A 21,120-nucleotide genomic window follows, 5' to 3' on the forward strand; every position below is an offset into this window, starting at 1 on the left:
TGTGAGTCCTACCTTGGTCTAGCCTCTGCGTCCTAAACTGGACACTGGGGCTGTACGGCCCAGGGCTAACAGCTGTGAACGCGCACACCCTGACATCATACACAGTATCGGCACTCAGACCCTCCAACAAAACACTTGACCCTGGAGTGGGTACCACAACTTCCGAGGCATTTCCCCGACTGTTTATATCCTTGTACAGCACTGAGTACTTCACAATTTTCCCATTTTGCTCAATTAGTGGGACTGATTTCCATGCCAGCCGGAGGGAGTTGGCAGAAGCCTCCTCTGAGATAATATTTTCTGGGTATCCAGTTGGGGCATCTTCTGGAGTAGTCACCTCCTTCACTGCCTCCTCTCCATAGCCCATTTTGTTACGGGAAGAGAGTCTGAATACGTAGTTGGCTCCCTTGTGGATGTCCTGGGCTGTGTACCGATTCTCCTTGGTGGGGAACTCCACCACTGTAAAGGGCAGGACGTCAACGCGGCCGAAGGTGAGGCGGTAACCCAGGAGTGGGGTGGGTGGGTTAGGAGGCGGGTACCACTGAAGCAGAGCTGTGCCTGAGTCCGTTGCACTCACCATCAGTTTGGGCTTCTCAGGCACTAGAAAGACAGAAATAGAGAGAGCAGGAGAGGAAGAGTGTGAAAGAAAATGATAATTAGACAATAATGGCAAAGCAGATTATTCATAACCTCTAGCAAAATAGCAAAATATGATAAATATGGCACCAAGTGACTGGCTTTTAACTGGCATAGCAAGGTGTGGTAGAGTGAGACATAAACCAATTCAGTGATTTAATAGCTTCTAATGATCATTACGCTAGTAGTCTCAAAGATCATTATTGGTTATGTGAGTATGTGTGTGCGCTTGTAGTTCTATGTTTTTTCTGTATGTTTTTATTAATGGATGTCTTTTTACTTACATGGCAGGGCAGTGCAGACAGTTACAGCTTTACTGCGAGCACCATCGCCCTTGGCAGTGTAAGCCCCTACTGATACAGAGTAGGAAGTGTCTGCCTTCAGATCTCCAAGAACCACCTCCTGCAGAAAAACACAAAGCATGGTCAACTGCAAAGCTCTGCTAAGGCAACTACACTTATGCCCCCTTAGGGCAATGAGTAAGGCTTCAGTTTAATGAAAAAGTCTGGGTCAAATAGGTCAAAACCGATCAAGGAAAAGCCCCAGTGACCAAAAGTTTAAGTGTCTTTTTATCTGATATTGTTTAAGTACTGATTATTATTCAGTTTTTTTGCTACACCTACAATCACTTTCTCAGACCAGAAAAATAGCGTTGAAGTTATTTTTCCTTCTTTCATCATTCACCTAGCTCGTGCTCTTGGGAAATGGAGAGTGGATACATTTTGTGATAATCTCTACAAAATTCAGAACCACTACAACAAATGATCTCATTATAGTTCAAAATGTGGTTCACTTGCAACACAAATACGATGCAGAAAACTCTTCAACTTTTAATTTCATCTAAACACAGCATACATTTCTTTCATTTCTTTGCCTGCAGATAGCATAAATAATCACAATATTTTTGGCAATACCTACAAATGACTCATATAATCAGTTATCTGTGTGTTTTTCCAGGGTCTTTTATTAAAAATCCTGGAGAACATGCAATTCAGAGATGAAAAAGGGACCTCTTGCTAGGTTTTAAGCCCTCACTGGTCCTAAGAGATTTTAAAGCTACAATCTCATAACTCATCTACTCTCCATGCTGTGTTATTATCATTATTAAATAAAAGGCTTAAAGACAGGTTTACTCACATATTCAGTTGAATCTCCATATTCCCACTGAACGATGGAACAGGGTAGAGAAAAAGAAGAGAGAAACACACAATTCTTAATATTTTGGATATGATTTAAAAAACTTTTCTACACTCAAGTAGCACGTTCAATCTAGTATGTGCCATCTTTTAATTAGAGGTACTGCTTTTGATTCATCAGAGATAGTAGGTTTACATAGATAGGGTCTTCATTTATATTGAAATTGAAAATAAATAAATAATTAAAATAAACTAAATTAAAACTATGAACTTTATGTGATTATTGACCATAAAGTTCACTGTAAAATGATGCTTGTGGTTGTTATTGCACATCATAAAACAGTTGATTATCAGGTATGGTAGTTTTACCTGTGAGTCCTCTATGAGGATGTCCTTGATGAAAGGCTGACCCTGAGGCTCGCCGTAGTTCATCCTCACATAGTGGACTTGGTAGCCTCGGATCTGACCGTGCTGCCGTTCAGGTGCCGGTGCTCGCCATTTCACCCTAATGGACGAGGCGTTCACAGTCTCTGCCTCCACCCCTCGCGGAGGACCACTTGGAACTAAAAATGCATTTTGGGATAGAGGTCAAGGGTCACAGATGATGGGCACTCAAACCTCTCAAGTAAAGGCCTTCACTTTAAGTGAAAGTTTAAGATTTTTTTTCATTCAAAAATTGATTAAGTTTCAGGGGCAGATAAAAAACTAATCAAAAGCTGAAAAATGTAAAAATACAACTCTCCAAAAAGTCTAAAACTTGTCTGATGTCTGGGAAAAAAGTCAAAATAGTAAAAAATGAGAGTGCTTGAGGAAAAACATGGAGGAAAAAAGCAGTGGAGGATAAGAAGCAAATGTAGAGAAAGATAAGAATGGCAGATAGAAAAGGATTTGTTGCCAGGGGCAGATAAACAGTGGCAGGCAGTCAAAAAGAAAATACTGTTATCAAGAAAAACCTCCCTTGTGCTGCCAAGAACTACACTTCTCCCAAAAAGAAAAGAAAAAAAAAAAACAACAAAAAACCTCCAGCCACCTCTTGCTATACGACTGACCCACACATAGGCACTCTGCTGTAGATCTCAGTGGGAGTATAGAATATAGAGCATTAATATATTACATATTACTGTAGACACAACAAATTACATTGATAAAAGTGGGCTAAAAGATATTCGAATAGTTGTCTAGGAGGTGGAGAGGAGGTGGGAGGGCAGACAGTCAGAAAGAAAGGCCAAGATGAGGAAAGGCCGAGGTGCAGCTACAGCCAGGGGGTTTGTCTTGTTATTGTTAGTGAGGAACATTGTTATTCTAAGACAGGGAAATCCCTTATCCCAAAAAAGAGGGGATTTTAGAAGAAGGGGGAAAATACGGAAAAAAAGAGGCTGGTAAAAAAGTGAATAAAAGGCTGCTGGAGAAAAAAGGGGTTGCTGTTGACAAGAGAAAGCAGCGGTGAGGGAATAGCAGGAGAAGATTTCTGGATCTGGTGGTTGTAAAGGAATAAAGGAGAGGTTTTCAAAACTGGAGGGTTTGACAGCAACTCTTAAATGCATCATCCGTTTAGCTTGCAGCTCAAAGACAGACAAAATGCCTTTACTGGCCAGTGGAAGAAACTCGCTGTAAGTTTAGGCTGCTTTGAGCTCATTAGTACTATGTTAGTGAGATAGAGGTAGCCATTGTTAGTGGGGCGGATCATCCTAAGACAGGCATGGGGTTTGATTGGGAACATACCATCTTCCTCGGTGCGGATAAGCAGCTGTAAACTTTCAGGTCCGTCCCCAGCTTCCGTCTGCGCTCGTACCGTTACGCCATATTCAGTCCATTTCTCTAGGTTTTCCAAGAGATACGGAGAACTTTCCAGATGAATTCCATCAATTCTTTTTGATGTTTTGTTGCCCTCGGTGGTGGAGTACTGGATGGAGTATCCTGTAATGATGCCATTCTGAAACTCCAGAGGAGGTGGTGCCCAACTTACCAGGATGCTGGTAGAACTGGGACTGGTGCACGTGATGTCCTGGGGAGGTGCTGAAGGAACTGATTGGCCAGTTTTGAGGAAGTACAGTAGGGATTGTTTGGGTAAATGTAATTTGGTCATGTGTGCGAGTTGTTATTGGTGGGTGGAGAGGTGAGGAAGTGAGGTTTGCCGTGGAGGAATGGGGATGAGATTGAGCAGACGAGAGACAGAGAACAAAAGACAAAGAAACATAAAATGAAAACAAAACACTGCAGAACAGAGGCTCTTAAAAAGAATGACCCTGTGACTAGAAAGCAAGATGACTGAACAAAGATATTGAATGATGGGTGCCAACGTCTGTTTGATAGAAATGTTTGATTAATGAAAACAAGTGAATGACTTAAAAGAGATGCAACACAAAAACACTGACTACAGCTTTAACACACAAACATACCTGCCCATAACTTACTTGTCCTTACAGCCTATCCAAGCCTGTGTGCTTGATCCATGAAAGAGTTCACACCTCTATCTATAAACCTCTGCTTCTTACCTTGTTTTTACTTAATCTCTTACTGACCTCAGATTGATAGCCAACAATTTAAGTATTTTTATTGTGCTGTCAATAATCAATGACCTGCTTGCTACTAGGCCTACATTTATTCTGGAAATCACAATTGAGTTATTTGGTGCTGTGTTTGTTGAAATATCTAAACTGAGGTCAGTTTAAGTCTGAATTAAGCATGGCGACTTTGTGACAATGCAAAAAAGACTGTGGAATATTATCAAATACCGTTTTTTTACTGTTTTTGTGTATTTTCTTATTTTTGCATTGTCAAAATTGAAACATGTTTCTCTCTCTCGCTCTCTCTCTCACAAATGCACACATACTCATACACACACATTCACATACAGCAGTACATGCGGTTGGACCTACGCGTCTGTGGCGTGTCGATGGACACTTCGTTGGTATATGCACCAATTCCATGTTTGCTTCTGGCAGCAAGCTGGAAGGTGTACGTGGAGAAAGGCTTCAGGTTCTTCAACAGGTAGGAAGTGGTTGGCTCAAAGCTCACTTTCTTCTGAGGGGACATGAAGACAACAAGACAGCTGAAGACATCATGTAGTGAGAAGGCATAAAAAAAGCTCATACTACAGTTTTACTTATGTTTTCTGCATTATATTATGAAAAAACACCTTTTATAGATAAACTTTGGGTACTGCTATTAATCTGTGTTCCTTAGATATCACCTATTCATCTGACCACTATTTGAGCAAATCTCAGCTCTGTCCCTCTCTTCGTCCTTACCTCCTCTGTGTCATCAGCTCGTCGGTAAACCAGCTCATATCCTGTGATCTGGTTGTCGGGGCCGCCCTGGGGTGGTGCTACCCAGGACAACAGGATACTGGTCTCAGACTTTGCCTCCCCCTTAAATTCTGAAGGTTGGGATGGAACTATAGAGATGAGAACGAACAGGATTAGTAAAAACAAGGTAAGAAATTTCCTTTCTTTGATTTTACACAAACCATTTGGTGCCAGAAGCTGACATCCTTTCTTCACTTCCTTTGTCTTACCTCCAGTCTTGGCTATGATCTGCAGGTCCTGGGACAGAGGTCCGTCCCCTACAGAGGTGAAGGCTAGCACCCTGATATAATAGGTCTTATTAGGGGTCAAACCCTGGATAGTGATGAAGTTGGCGCTGCGCACCATCTGCTTCTCCCACTGCATAATGATAATACACAACACAATGCATGAATGCAAGTAGACACACAGACACTCATTAGTCATCTCATTAGTTTTCAGTCACCTGTGATCAATAAAAAGCAAAGTAAGCAAAACCATGCGGCTGCACACCTGGTTGACTGGCAGTGTGTTGTCTGAGGTGTAGTAGACTCTGTAACCAACAACTTGTCCATTAGGTTCCTCTGGTTCATCCCAGTGGATGATTGCTGTTGTGGTGCTCAGCATACGACCTCTGACCTGTAGGGCAGACATGTAGCAACACTGTGCTGAGATAAGATCGAATGTAATTTCACTGGACATTGTTGAATTTGGGGTTGAAGAATGTAAGTTTACTTCATTGAGAACTAGAGATAAATTGGAGACTTCTTTTTGAAAATAACACAATTGTGAAAAACTCTGCTATGTCAGAGTAACAATAATCATACCATACAATGATCAAGGTATAGGTAGGGGTATTTTAAAATAACTATTATACTGAGTTAAAATGTCTTTCATAATAGATCAAAATCGCATCCTTGAATACATTTTTACTTCTAGGCCTACATAAAAGATATAAAATCACAATGAAGCGTCTTTAAACCATAGCTTAGTAAAAAGGAAAGATGAAAGTCCACACACTGTAGCTTCTTTTGCTGCTATTTAATGAGACATCCAACAGTAACTTAGGTTTGCCCTTTCGAGGCATTAACCTGACCTGTCGTGGAGGGGAGGAGGGGGCCTGCTCAGCTGTCCGAGCCTCAACCACCTCGCTGGAGGGGCCCTGGCCAATGGTGTTAACGCCTGCCACCCGGAAGTCATAGTGGGAGTAAGGGCTGAGGCCGCCCACACTGTAGCGCGTCGTGGCAATGCCATCAATCTCTTTATATGGGTCCTCGGAGCCTTTGGCACGGTGCTGGAGGTAGCAAGAGAGGAAGAATGTATAGATTTAAAGCTGTGTTAGTCAACTTTGTACTGAGGCAGCTCTATAGCTCTTTCTATACACATTAATACACAGCAAAACCATGAGACACACCAAGTTTCTAATGAAAATGTCCTTTATTCTGTGAATGAAGCATTCAGTCACTGCTGTTTAAGCAGTTTGTGTTTCATTCTTGCTTTATAATTCATTGCTCCTTGTGGGCAGAGAGAGCTCAGAAGACACCAGATTTCATTTAAGCAATTTAGCAATTTTATTGCTATCGAGAGAGATAGGAAGCTCTTTCCTTTTGCAGCCCTACTTACTGATTAAGGCTGTTCATAAGATTTTATGTTTATATAAAAATCCAGTACTTTAGCCATCTTACAGTCTATATCTCAGAAACAAGTGCGCACATGCTTGGGTTAGTACAAAATGTGTGCTTGTGTGTCTGTTGCTAACCTGTATGATATAGTAGGAGACAGGTTCAGGGTTGCCAGAATCCCAGGTGAGAGTAATGCTTGTTGCAGTTCTCTCCGTCACCACAGGGGTGCCAGGAGCCTTTGGAAGAGCTGAAGTAGAAATAATAAAAAATAAATAAATAAATAAATAAAACAAAACAATCCAATAGACTCAAATTCATACCATCACTCTGCACTCATAATTTAAATAATGAGACCAGCTTAATATCCTACACTGACACCATTAGCATAATCTCAAAAATTATAAACTAAATTCTTTCAGCCACTGGACAAAACAAATCCAGTCAGTTCAATAACATTAATATATCAGTCACATCAAAGATAGTTTCAACGAGCCCTACATTTAATCCAAATTAAAATCTATATATACAAACAAATTTGAACTGAATGGAAACTTACTTATAATCAATTACTTATTCAAACAGATTCACATTGGAAACTGTGGCTAAACACACACTAAATATCCTTTGCTAAGTATGAAAATGAGGAGAGCAAACCAATGTCTTAAGACTACCCAAAATATGAACAAAAGACTTTAATTTAAATTTTAAAAATCCAGTCTTCCCTTACAAGAGAAGTTATTTCTGATCATACTACATACATCATAGATCATACTACAGCTGGCTGTCATAAAACAAGATATGCTTTCGTGTAGGATATTTTCTTCTTTTTAAAATATATTTTAACAACCAAAATATTCTTTATTTCTTGCTCTTAATCTGATGATTTTATTTAAGTGCTATCTGTAATTATTTGATTCCAAATAGTGGACATCCTTGTCCTAAGTCATAAAATAACTTACAAGTATTACTCAATATTTTCTTTTTCTCTTTTGTCATGGACATTTTTAAGCGTGTCACACATTAAGTGCCCATTCACAAAGAAGAGCCACTTTGAATAAAGTCAAAAGTATTACTCGAGGAAAGGTCAAACCTCTGCTTCCACTCTTACACACATGCGCTCCTCTGCTCACCAATATGCCTCCTTATGTGCATGCATATGAACCAACCTTTCACAATGATCTGTGCCACTGCCTCAATCACACCAAGCGTTGACATGGCAACACAAGTGTAATTGTTGGACTGGCGCACATCAGTCAGTTCGAGGACATTGCGGCCAATGGGCATGTCATCCTCGGGCGTCAGGTCTTCCGCTCCCAGCATCCACTTCACATATGGCATGGGGGAGCCAACAGCCACACAGGTGATGTTGACGTTCCCCCCTGGCATGATCTCGCTGTCCGCTGGGGGTATGGAGAAGCGAGGGGGGACACGACGTACTGCACCAGATAGCAATAAAAGCAGGAAGGCAAGAGAAGAGAGACGATTAGAAATTCATGACTGTGTTGTTTCGTAAAGTGCAGTACTGTGGACAACAATCAGGGAATATACACTGTAGGATGATTTTTTTTTGTGTCCTGTGCTCTCATATGAAGTTTTATGGCATACAGAGAAGACTGCAAGCATTCAGACAGTCTGGTACATCACCACTAGGACGCATGTGATATCAAAATGTTTTATTCATGATGTTTATAGGTGTGCTATATTAAATATTTTATGAACTGAAACACAAAAGATACTCACACTCACACACACACACACACACACACACACACACACACACACACACACACACACACACACACACACACACACACACACACACACACACACACACACACAAACACAGCAAACACACATGCACTCACAGGGGAAAAAAAGATAAAAAGAACGCAGGGTACAGTATATCTCAAAGGAGTAAACTGTACAGGCAGGTTTAAACCTTCAGTACAGCACATAAAACAGCAGAGACACACAAACACAAATGGCAGTTTAATGGAAGAAATGAAATACTTGGTAGAGACTCAAAAGAGCCACACAGTTGTTACTGTACCAACCTTCTCGCAGCTCTGCAGAGGGAGGTGGGACAGAGCATGGCAGGAGGAGGAGGAGAAAAAAAGAGAGGAAAATGGAAAATATCAGAGAAGAGACAGGAGACAGGGAGAGAAAACAAGTTAGACAAAGGAGCTTGGCAAGGTGGCAACAAACAGAGGAGAAAGCTTAAGAGAAAAAGGAAGAAAGAGAAAGAAATGAGGAGAGAAAAAAACAGAAGCCATAGACGGCCAGCGTATTGGTGAAAGCCTTCCTGTTCAAGGCGAGCTCCACTGCTGGCTGTCTCTATAGACCGCCTGTCAAACACTCACTGAGCAGCACAGCAAGATTTTACTGGCCCTGCAAGCACTGTTAGATGCACATCACTGACTCTGTGCTGTTCGTGTGTTCATGTGTGTGTGTATGTGCACATGTGTTTATATATATATTTTTTAGTGTATGACATGGAAGTGTGTTTATATGTGGGCATCCACTTGTGTGTGTATGTGACTGTTACGTATCCCCTGGAGCCTTGTTGGAGTCAGAAAAGCATGCTATGCTGTTTAAATCCTTTTTTGGGGAGAAGAGAAGGTGGGGGGGGGGGAGTGGGCAGACAACAGAGCAAAAGGCTCCGGGAATAAAAATGTCTCCAAGATTTAAACATTTGGTGTGTATGTGTGTGTGTGTGTGCATGTGAGTGTTGAAGGAGTGGAGTGAGAGACAGTGCCTGAGGAGGTGAGATGCCTGTCAGATTTGGGGAGAAACACAAGTCTTAACCAGACAATGATTTGGTTTTTCTCTGGGGTCTAAAGGCTAAGAAGTGAGGGCAGAGAGATTAATAGCCTGAGTGAAACATTCAGCGCCGCCTTAACTGATGTGAAGAAGCTCTCATTTTTTAGAACCACCCTGTTTTACAGCTCTACGACAAAGAATAATATAACACGGCAGGTTTAATAGCATGGTATCACATCAATATGATAAACCATTCCCAACAGAAGATGTAAAAAACATATGAATATCTTCTTGGAATAGATGTCCCAATCTGCACAGCCATTATCAGTGGGATCCTTAAAGGTATACTATGCAGGATTTTACCTAAAAAGAATGTATAGACTCATACCAAAGTAATCCCTCTCAATCATTATTTATGACTTACTACAAGTGTGTGGCGGTGTATTTATTTTCAGGGACTCTGCTCTCTGCCTGTATTTTCTTATTATTTTGCTGTCTTCGGGAGGCTTCTGGGCTGCAACCTTTGGACAGATGGTTTGTAGCCCCCAGCCAATAACACCGTGCAGGGTGTCAGGTCGGGACACATAGCGTAGTGACCGGGCTACATTGCTGTGTTTTTATTTGATTCAGTGTTTCCCTGCTTCTCCGTCTCTCTCCTCTGCTGTGTGTTGCCACTCTGCTGTCAGTGTGACTGTTGGACTGACATACATACATCCCGAGCAGAGAGTGGGTGTGTTTATTTGTGCTTTAGAATGTAACTGCTGTGAAACAATCAGAAAAATTATGTTTTATTACTGTGGTTTATGGTTCTCTCCAGCGCTGCTTGCTCTCCTCATTTGCTCTCTAGTTCGCTCGACCACCAGCGCTCTCCCTCTCTCTCGCTTGTTGGGCCAGGGAGGAGGGCCCAACTTTGAATGCTTAGTGTTTACAAACACCAACCAACAATTCCTGTATAGTATACCTTTAAATCTAAGTGCTCTAATTGGATGCTGGCTCTCACAGGACAGGCTGTTTTTTATCCCCCACTTACCTCTGACATACAGGTTAGCTGGGGTGGAGTAGCGTGTCCCATCACTGTTGGTGGCAACACACTCATACTTCCCCTGGTCTGACTCTTCACTCATCTCTATCTGGAGTGCACCTGGATGGATGGAGGGATGGAGAGGAGGAGTAGAAAAAAGAGAGAGGAGGAGGAAAAGGAGGATAGAGAGAGAGAGTCACACAGAAAGATAGAAGAGAGAGTGATCAAACAAAAGAGGTCAGATAATTGGACATAGTGCATACTTTATTAACATAGAAATGGTAAGATCTGCATAAAAGGTAAATGAGTCTGAGGGCATTTTCAGCAAAAGCTAAACTCTGAAGTTCTAAAAACAAAGGAGCCAAATCTATCGGGAGACATTAACAAGTTTCTAACAGTGTCAGCAAAAATCTGCCCAAAACAAGGGCTGGCTTTCTGATTTAGAAATGGAAGGAAAAAAAAAACAAAAAACTGCACTGATACAACGCCTACAAAAACGAATAATGTTCTTCATGCAAAGGCAGAAACAAATAAATCAAGCAGCCAAAATGTTGAGAAATCCAGTCACAAATCCAGTATTTTGAAAACTCTTTGCTGTAAATTGAGATGCAGTTATATTAGGGAGCAAATCATGTTTCACTTTTCAACGATAAAGTGTGACAAAGCTGTTGCCACGGCAATAAGATATCCCCAACCTTTTCGGATCCACCATTGGGATCAGGAGTGTGATGTCATTAAAAAAACACACCCAATAAGGAGGTAAAGACATCAACTGACCTCCATCAAGGCCAACAGATAAAAAAAAAGAACGACATACGCAAAGCCTTGGGAAGGGACCGATGCTTTCTCGCTTCCTGAAAGCAGAAAAACTGTCAAAAAAGTCAACCAGAGGTTCTTTAAAGATGGTGTGGTAAGGCAAAAAAGCGCCCATAAAAACTTTATCAAAAAAGTGGTTGTTTGGGGCTTTTTATCAGTAATGAGAGAGAAAAGAGAAAGTAATGGTGAAAAAGTCATGAGGAAATGTGCGTGTGTGCATGTGCACGTTTGTGTGTGAGCACACTAATGTCTGCAAGTGTGTCTCAGTCTTCGCCATCTGGACTTTTCAGGCTGAGCGAATAACAGCTGGGAGGGAAAACAAAACTGGGACGTTTGATTGGGCAAATATAGACAAGGTAGAAGGAGAGGCAGGGTCAACCTCAGGTCAAGACCCAAAAAAAGACAGAAAAAAGAAAAAAAAGAAAGAAAATCAGGTCACAAAAAAATTAAAGAAGCAAACAAACAGAGGTAAAAGTGATATTATGCTTTGTCACCTCAAACTAAGCAAGAAAGAAACAAACCAAAGCTTTAAACACATCATGCTTTAGACTGAAAATAAAGTAGATGTAAAAAACCTAAATGATGTTAATCTGATGGATACAAAAGAGAGATCACAATATGGTGAGGAGCAAGGCAATGGATTTCTGTATTATAGACTGAACGTTGAGGCTGAGATGGAAAAATGAGTGGATGCAGAGAGGATGAAAGACGAGAAGAGGGAAGGTGATTAAAAGTCGTAGTATAATGAATTGCTTGCTCGATTCCAATCCCCCTCCTCTTGCACCTACTGCAGATATGAAACAGCTGATGAGTATTATCAATATGGCATGAGTCTCGAGTATTAGACTAAACCTATATTGATTAACCCATCCAGAGCTGTTTTTCAGATCTGCGAGGCAAGTAGGAACCAGGGGCTGGAATGGAAACAGGCCACTGTGTCATGTTGGTCCTCCCAGCAGTCTTACCTCGTATGGGCGTGCCACCTGAGTGGGCAATGAATGCACGAGATTAGAGAAGGAGAAGAAGAAGAAAATGTTAGTATACAACAGAAGGGGGAAGGGGATAAGGCAGGGAGGGATACTGAAAGAGGGGAACTGGGGGAGTAACTTGTAAAGTGGAAGAATCAAATTAGAGAGAAGGACTCAAAATATAAATCATTAGAGAGTGAGAGGAAAAGAGGCAAGAAAAGAAAAAGAGAGAATAAATAAAGCCTGAAAAGAGAAATACAGATACTAGATAGATAGAGTGACAGACAGTTAAAGAGCTATAAGGAGATGGGTAATTGATTTGACTTCATTGACTTGCAATAGGGGCAGATGTGGCTGTAGGAGGAGCCTAGTGTCTAAACTGCATTCATTAGGAATGCTCTGAGTCTTAACCTGCACTTGTCTCCCATGTGGATCAAAACCAGGTCTAATCCTGCGAGTAGTATAGTATGTAAATGGATTGCAAACATCTGTTCCTAAAGGAAAAATCAACCCTCCAATACTCCAATACTCCAATACTCTAATACAAAACTGGCATTATCCTTTTTGTCTGTTTTTTTGGTGTTGTACTTTTTTCTTAATCTGCCCAATCAGAGTCACGTCAAATGTCTCCAGCATGACTACAAACGAGCCTGACAGCATAAATACATTTTCAACAATCTCAAACATCTGTAGTAAATATCATGTTAGTGTCTCAGCTCCCAGAATCAAAGAAACAATCATACTGTTAAGACGTCCATCATAGAAGAGGAAGGAGACACCAAGCAATCTACTAATAGCAGCCTCCACAGACCACAACAGAGCCAAGAGAACTGTTGTGTTTTCTGTACGAGGTGTAGAATGATTTTCATTATTAATTAATCTCCAGATTATTTTCTTGATTAATCATCGGGCCTATAATATATGTAAGAAAATGGGCTGTCACAGTGGTATAGAGCTTAAGATGAGAGAAAAAAACAAACACACTGAAAAAATATTTAAGTAATTATTCAGTCATCAAAATAGGTGCTAATTAATTTGATATTGATCAAGGTATAAGTCTGAAAGAGAAGATGTTTTAGCTAGATCACACACAAGGTGTGCATATATATCTCCAAGGCATATTCTCAAGTAGTGGTTGAACAGCGATCTGGGAAATGAAGGAAATCTGACTAAAGTGAAGGTCAAATAGAAATGCCAATACTTCACTGAGAAGTTCCCAAAATTAAATATAACAGTGTAAGAGCGTTGAAGGGTGGATCTTTTCTTTTAATACTGAACTTTACTGATGTAAAAAACTACAAGTTACCACAATTTATCCACTTCTTCTATGCAGTAGTAACCAGGTTAGCGACACACTGTACATACTACACTTTACTGTACAGTCTGTGTCTAGATCCTGAAGCGTGGTAGCCATTGATTTCTTTACAGTGGCTCCACTAGAGGCCTAGCTAACAGCCATCTAGAGTTGACAGCTTATTGACCAGTAACTCTATACAGCAGTGCAAAGAAGAGAGTAAGTGGGTGAGTGAATGAGTGAGGGGAAGAGTAATTGAATAAGTGAAGGAGTGGAAAATTAAATAGGTGAGTGTGAGGAGAAAGTTATTATAATTCTTTGGGTGTGGAGAGGCTACAGGTGCACAGGTGAGGGTGAGGCCAGCTACATCTAGGGTGACAGAGATACGTGAGTGTTTGTATGTGTGTATGCGTGTCCGTGAGTGTACTGTACATTACTTTGTATATTACTTTAACCAAAGCAATGTATGGGTGCCTGCAGGCTTGTTGTCAAATGGCTTGTTTTTAACTCTGTGTGTGCGTCTTTGGTACACTTTATCTGTGTGTTACCAGTGTGGCTGTTAGTAAAATGCATGCCATGCATTTTAATAACACCTCAACATTGTAAAGGTGAGCAGCAGCAGCAGCAGCAACAGTAGCAACATTAGTGAATGCAGTATATAGAAGAGTGGACAGTGAGGGTGTGGGCCTCGGAACAGAAGCACTTACCAAAGGACTCTGTGGTTAAAAAGATACAAAGAGAAAAGAAACAGCATAGACATGGCATTATAATCGGACCATTGGTTACACAGAGGAGTTGTAGACACACCTTGAAAAGCACTGGAACTCCAAAAAAAAAAAGATTCAAGGATAATGAATATCTATTAAACAGAACTTTGTGCTTAAAAGTATCATAAAAGTCAACTACTTTTTATTCATCACATTGAAATAAAAGACTAACATACCAAATGTCTTACAGTTTAAGTATTTATAAATCCTTTTTAATATTTCTTTTTTGTGAAATAAAGATCAAAGACGAAATCTGAGCAGGATGCTGAGGGTTGAGCCAGATAATTAAACAAAACACAAAATAAGTGGGACTGATGCAAATAGATTGTTATCCATAAAGAAGCCAGAGAGTTGGGTGTCCAATCACAAGAAAGGGGTTTGGGTCCAGACTTGGTTCCCAGAAGAAGGAGGGGGACTGAGAGAAGGAGGGAAATAGCTACGACAAGTTACACTACTGTGGCTATCAAAAAAGAAAAAGAAAAAAAAAATTGAGATGGATTGAGTAGAGGAGAATTTATTCTCCTTGTTTCTCTAAGTAATTTGTCTTTGAATTAGACAAATTCTGTCAATGTATTCCCTCAAATAATGTGAATACAATATCCGTGAGTCAATTTCACGCAAAACACATTTTATATAAAATGAGGAAAAACAAAAGGTTATTTGATTATTTAGTCACAGCAGTGAGCTATCTTAGGGAGGCCATTCCCTCAGTGCACGCCACCATCACTTGGGTTTACCCTTCAAGTTATGCCAGCAGAAAAAAATTGTTCAGATATGAATAGACAGGTAGCGCACTGATGCGTGTTTTTACAAATATTTTATAATTATTTTTTTTGTGAGTGAAAAATTAAACCAATTCATAATGGTGATTTGCACGGGAGGACCTCAGAGAGTTTTGGAGAAAGGCGGAGAAAGTTGGGAGGCGCTGAGTTCACTTTTAAAGGCCTTGAAGAGTTTAGAAGGGTTGGCAACCATTCACAGTCAACTCATACCACAGCAGCAGCAGCAGAGAGGGGCATTTAAAACACAGCCAGTAACCACGGCAGGAGGGGTGTGGAACAGAAATAAGGAAGGGGTGAACGAGGGCAAGAATAACAGAAGCTTTGTAGGAAAAGAAATAAAAAATGGGTTGGAGGGGAAAGGACAGAGAGGGGATAACAGGGAGTGGATATTGAAAGAAGGATAAAAGCAAAGTAGGAGGCAAAATCTTAGGGTGGAAATAAAAGCCGGGGTTGAGGGTGAAAGGAAAGAATTGAAGGATAAACTTATTGGTTACCTGAGCGGAGCTGCTTGATTCGTCCATTGTTATTGGATGTGTTGACTGGCAGGAAATCCTTGAACCAGGTAATTTCCGGGTCAGGGTTGCCGCTAGCAGCACAAAGCATGGTGGCAGTCCGAGAACGCTCCACCACTTTCAGCTGGGGACCCATATCTATGGTGGGGAACCCAGAGGGCAGCTGGTCCTCTGTGAGGATTAAATACAAACAGAGGCAGATATTACTCACATCTTTAACTTGGTTGCACCGTGTTTCACTTCTTTGTATGTATTAGGATTAGAAAGAATTGCCTTCGATACAGGATAAAGCTAGATAACATCCTGATGGGAATATTACAATATTCAGCTTCATCCTCCCACACAAAGCCATGCGCACGGAAACATCCCATCAGCTTTCATATTAAAACATATAACACATCACCTTTTCCAGGCTACAATCAGATCTTATATTTACTTTTATAATTTTCACATTGCCAGGTTGTCAGTCACTCTTCATGTCGTTTCAAAGCCTGTTATTTCCACCATCAGTGATTCCCAACTTTGACATCACCTGATACCCACACCTACCAGCACACACACCAGCTCCCCCACATATATACCAGTCACTTTCCCTCGGTTTCACCACAAGGTAATTCATTATACCTCGCATTAATTCATTTAACTTTCCTGCTCCATGGTTTTCCCTGCTAGGTCTGATGATTTTGCTGCCTTTTTGGATTTTTTCCGCCTGGGATTTAATGCACTAGAGCCTGGCTGGCTATCACCACCTGTTTCCAGTTTTTATGCAGGAGACTCCTCTCATCTAGCTCTCATCAAGTGTGAGAAAGAAAGCAAATTACCCGAAATGTCAAACCAATTCATTTAATTTGACCTGTTTGCCTTTGAGTTGAGTTGTGTTTGAGGTGAAACCTAAAACGGACAGTGTGCGCTCAATAAAAGAGATAATTTCATTATGTGTATAAAGAGACAGGCAAAGCACTGAATAGACATCAAGCAGGTTTGGAATGACTCATTCGTCCATTGTGAAAAGGTTGTAAAGAAAAAAATTCAAGAGTCAAATTTAGATTCAATTTAGAGTCAAAACAGTGTTCACATAAACCTTGAGCCCTAAGGCAAGACTTTTGAAGAATCCAATAGTAAGGTCAAATAGAATAAGTAACATTTCATTCTAACTGACAAACTACTTTGCTGAAGCTTTAGGCAACCGTTTTCCAAATGAGAATCAACTGAAAAATCACACACTCTCTATTCTGCTGGGAAATGGTAGCGTAGCAGTTCAGCAACACTTTTTTTTTGTCAACCTCCGTCTATTGCACACATCCCTCTTTTGGAAACTCACCCATTGCATGAATCAAATAAGCGAGTCCAATAAAGACAGACCCACTGGGACTCGCACCCTTTTGGGATGGCAATTCAAATGTGAATTCATAGACATCTCAGGCAATTAAATCAAACATGAAGAGTCATTCCGCTGCGATAGAGGAAATCAAAGGCAGTGGGCCAATTTCATTCAACTGAAGTGGGAGATTTAAGAGAGGGGAGGGGACAATGCTTCGAGGAGGTAGCGGATCAAAGACGCCTGAACTCAGCCAAACTGAAAAGATACTGTATCCTCCGTCTGAATCAAAAAGGAACAGAGAAGAGCACTTTTTGAAACAAACTCTTAACTTTGTTCAAGGCTGCACTTTGAAAGCGTGAAGTAAACCGTTAGATTCAAGAGTCACACATGATGAAATGGATCAAGACAAGCATAAGTCTTCCTGCATTTGTTTGTGCTGTATTTGATCTAAAAGACATTCAATTTTCATTTTTGCCCCCCTCTACCCTCCTTTTCTAAAATTTTACCCAGAATCCCTTGTGACTTTATCCCTTTCAACCACACAGAGCCTCATTAACGGGAAATCCTAGCGCTGAACCTCGCCAAGGAGATGCTAATTCTGGTACCAGCCCATCGAACCGTAGCCAAGGGGTCATGAGACACTAGCTTTGAGAGGGCGTGTGTGGCCTTTTAACAGCTCCGGTTTCAATCAATCACAATGCCGACAAATGGAAACATGGACATAATAAACCAAGAGAACAAGATGAGAAGGTGTTTGCATGAAGGAGCATGTCTGTGTGGGTGGGTGGCGAAAGAGGGCAAAAGTACAAAAAAAAAGAGAGAGCTGAAGTGAATAAAATAAAATAGGAAAGAGTAGAGTGAGACAAAGTGACAGAAAGGAAAACAGAGAGAACAAGGGAGAGACTAAAAGAAAAACAGACAGAAAGGGAGAGAGAGCGCAAGGGACCCATACAGCATAACAATCCCGATTCTCTCCGCTTTCATTATGCAAACGCTTACTTCAAAGCCAGCCCCTCGTAGGCAGGAATAATGCATTCTATTTCATCTACCTGGGGTGGGACACTGCGCTGAACATTGAGGACGCACAGAAAGCTACTCTCTGAGATCATGCATCTCTTTCTGCCCTTCTTCTTCTACAACCACTCACATGTCTGCACATTAAAAGAGTTGCAGATGTGGATGTGTGGGTATGAAGGAACTTGAACACCCAGATATGCATACACAAACCCTTGTATGTGCAAAAAGAAACCCCAGCCTTTTTATTTTAAAGGTGTAAAGTCATATAAGTGAAACTGTTTGAGGGCTGATTGAATGGGCTGATGCACATACCCACAAATGTTAACAGATGCACATAACCAGTCCTCCGTCATCCATTATGGGGACAGGTGTAAGGAACACCGAAGTGTGTTTGAGACAAATCTGCTCCCAGTGTGTGTGTGTGTGTGTGTGTGTGTACGCGCATGTGTGTGAGCGCATGTGTGTGAGCGCATGTGTGTGAGACTGTGCTGCCGAACAGTTAAGAACCCCCTGAGGTCAGAGCAGATGCGTAACCCTACACTCCCTTGTTGACAGGACCTTCCACATATCCCACTGTTTCATTTGGATGGGCTCCCACTTCAGTGTTTCCACTGTGCGAGATCCAGATAATTTCACAGCTCATAGAAAGGCCGGTCTCACAATCATGGGAACTGCTGTGCGAACACTGTCCTCTTTATAGAGGATCCAAAATGAAATTCACACACAGCGCTCCCTGGATTTGTCATCTGTAAAACTGGAAGGCTGCAACTGGAAGACCTACAATCATGGAACTTATGGTTGATATATCCGAAACCCCAAGTGTAATATGTACACCTGCAAGTAAACCTGCTTCTGTCATTCATGACTGACTCAGGGAATAAACAATACAGTAGGTGGATACAATAAAATCAACACCTGTATAATATATTGTAATCCAATACAGCCCTGTGCGACTGCTTTACTATGTCATATAATTCTTTGAGGTTACATTTTTGTCAAGACTGTTCAAAGTTCAAAGTATCTTTACTGTCCCTTACAGGGAACTTGGTTTGCAGCCAGGATATACAAAAAAGTGTCATATGAAAACACACAAAACACTGAAAGACAACAACAAACAACAGTGGGGTGAGTGATTTAAAGGACCTCATTCAGCATCAAGTTCAAAGTGCTGAAGTCAAGTAGGCAGTCTGTGCAAATTACCAACCTCCAGACAACAGTAAAATACTATCTAGCAAGGAAACCTTATAAGTCCTCATAATGGGCACTCTTAACCAACGACCTGAGGGTAACAGTCCAAACTCTGTCTGAAAGGAGTGATTTTAGTACTCCAGAAGGGAAGAAGCCTTTTGGAACACCTGCCTGTTATAAAGGTTGGTAAGCCGGGCTGGGTGTCAAAGAGGTGTTAATTAAACTTTGAGTAACCTAATCTTGTGGTTGTAGACAGATTTGATATCTGTTTATGTTTTTGTGTACAATTTTAACATAGTAAGATATATGCAGTAGAAATATATACTGTAGGAACCCTATCATAAGGAATAATTTAAGGATGGTTTATTACAACGTAGGGCTTATTTTTGTGGTGTTGCTATCATTTCTCTTGCTTATATAAACCTTTTTCAATGTCTAGTTAGTTGCGATTGTGATCTAGGCATACACTATTAAAAAGACATTCTACAAAAAAAAAAAATCAGAGAAAGGTCTTAAACTGGTTAGGCTGCTTGCTATTTTACAAGCTCACTGCTACAATAAAGTCCAATGAAGCTAGAAACATAGGCAGTCGGCTAAGCCCCCAGTTACCATGTTCCCAAATGTTTGCAGGTCCTTTGGCAAGAACAATGTTATCATAACTAAAAGAAATGATGGCCAGAACTACATAAATAAAATGGAATTATCCACAAATTTAAGAATGAAAATATGTTTTACAACTTCATCTTTCCAATTTACAATTTATAATCTTTAAGGCCAAGAGTATTTTGTCTAAGACTCTTTCAGAGAGGCTCAAAAGGACACAAGCTCAACTTTTAGTGAACTATGAATTATACAGTTTCTGACTGTACATGGGATCCTAAAGAATATAATTGCTCTCAAGTTCATTATTATTTCAGCCCTTGCCAATCACAGCTATTTACTGGAAGCCAAGATTTCAATTAGCCTGGCTCTAATCCTCAGTAATTAAGCTGGCTGACCTTATCACCGGATTCCTCCTGTCAGACAGTCAGTCAGTCAGTCACTGGAGCTGTGTCTTTACAGAGCCAGGGGAGACAAGGAGACATGACTGACAAGACTGCGTGCGTGTGTTTGTGTGTGTGTGCCCGTGTGAATGTGTGTGCATTTTTGTGGGTGCACATGTGTGTGTGTACTTTGTAGCTGACATTTGGACTGACAGTCTATCAGGGGCTATTAGCTGCTCCCAGGTGGCCTCTTATTCATCCACAACACAATGACTCCTCAGAGGAGTAGAAAGGGGCTAATCACTACATAAAGACTGACTGTCTTAGATCAAGAATAAATATGTGTGTGTGTGTGTGTGTGTGTGTGTGTGTGTGTGTGTGTGTGTGTGTGTGTGTGTGTGTGTGTGTTTTTGTGCATGAGTGCTTATGTTCTCGATAAAGGCAAATATTGGAGACCGGATACAAGCTTCCATCAAGGGAGGCAGAAAAATCAAAAATACATGCAGAGACACATAAGCGAGAGCACATACAGATGTACACACGCAACTGAGCACACCCACATGCACACACGCACACACACATTCACTCACGGAGACAACCATGTGAGACAGGAAAAATTCTGGATGAATGGAGCGGAACAGCACAGAAGATGCAAAGAGTGGTCTGATGTGAATAATTTAGAGGTTGCTGTGTAGTGGACCTAAGAGCATGTGGAGAGAGAGACAGTGAATAAGAGACTGAGAGAAAACGAGGAAAGTGTATAAAAAAGACAGGGAGAGCATTAGAAATGCAAAAAGGGAATAAACTTGGGAAGACAAAAACTCAGACAGATGAGACAGAAAGAGAGGAGAGTAGACAGGAAGAACTTTAGATTATGTGTATTATCCCTCAGAGAGATGAGAGAGAGAGAGAGAGAGAGAGAGAGAGAGAGAGAGAGAGAGAGAGAGAGAGAGAGAGAGAGAGAGAGAGAGAGAGAGAGAGAGAGAGAGAGAGAGAGAGGGAGGGAGAGATGA

General features: G+C 41.0%; 1 protein-coding gene across 1 annotated transcript in view; it reads right to left on the bottom strand.

Annotated features, from left to right (window-relative positions):
* ptprdb (protein tyrosine phosphatase receptor type Db) overlaps positions 1 to 21,120 on the bottom strand; it is a 58,503-nt gene that overhangs the window by 22,368 nt on the left and 15,015 nt on the right. Inside the window, exons 4-17 of the mRNA XM_062441361.1 lie at positions 15,581 to 15,769; positions 10,469 to 10,579; positions 7,845 to 8,114; positions 6,816 to 6,925; positions 6,153 to 6,350; positions 5,570 to 5,695; positions 5,290 to 5,437; positions 5,024 to 5,169; positions 4,652 to 4,796; positions 3,495 to 3,797; positions 2,142 to 2,335; positions 1,774 to 1,800; positions 921 to 1,038; positions 13 to 600 (exon numbers count right to left, since the gene is read on the bottom strand). Coding sequence (XP_062297345.1) covers positions 13 to 600; positions 921 to 1,038; positions 1,774 to 1,800; positions 2,142 to 2,335; positions 3,495 to 3,797; positions 4,652 to 4,796; positions 5,024 to 5,169; positions 5,290 to 5,437; positions 5,570 to 5,695; positions 6,153 to 6,350; positions 6,816 to 6,925; positions 7,845 to 8,114; positions 10,469 to 10,579; positions 15,581 to 15,769 — 2,673 coding nt within the window. The remainder of the gene's footprint in view (positions 1 to 12; positions 601 to 920; positions 1,039 to 1,773; positions 1,801 to 2,141; positions 2,336 to 3,494; positions 3,798 to 4,651; positions 4,797 to 5,023; positions 5,170 to 5,289; positions 5,438 to 5,569; positions 5,696 to 6,152; positions 6,351 to 6,815; positions 6,926 to 7,844; positions 8,115 to 10,468; positions 10,580 to 15,580; positions 15,770 to 21,120) is intronic.

This window comes from Scomber scombrus, chromosome 2 (genome assembly GCF_963691925.1).
Source record: "Scomber scombrus chromosome 2, fScoSco1.1, whole genome shotgun sequence".
Taxonomy (NCBI): domain Eukaryota; kingdom Metazoa; phylum Chordata; class Actinopteri; order Scombriformes; family Scombridae; genus Scomber; species Scomber scombrus.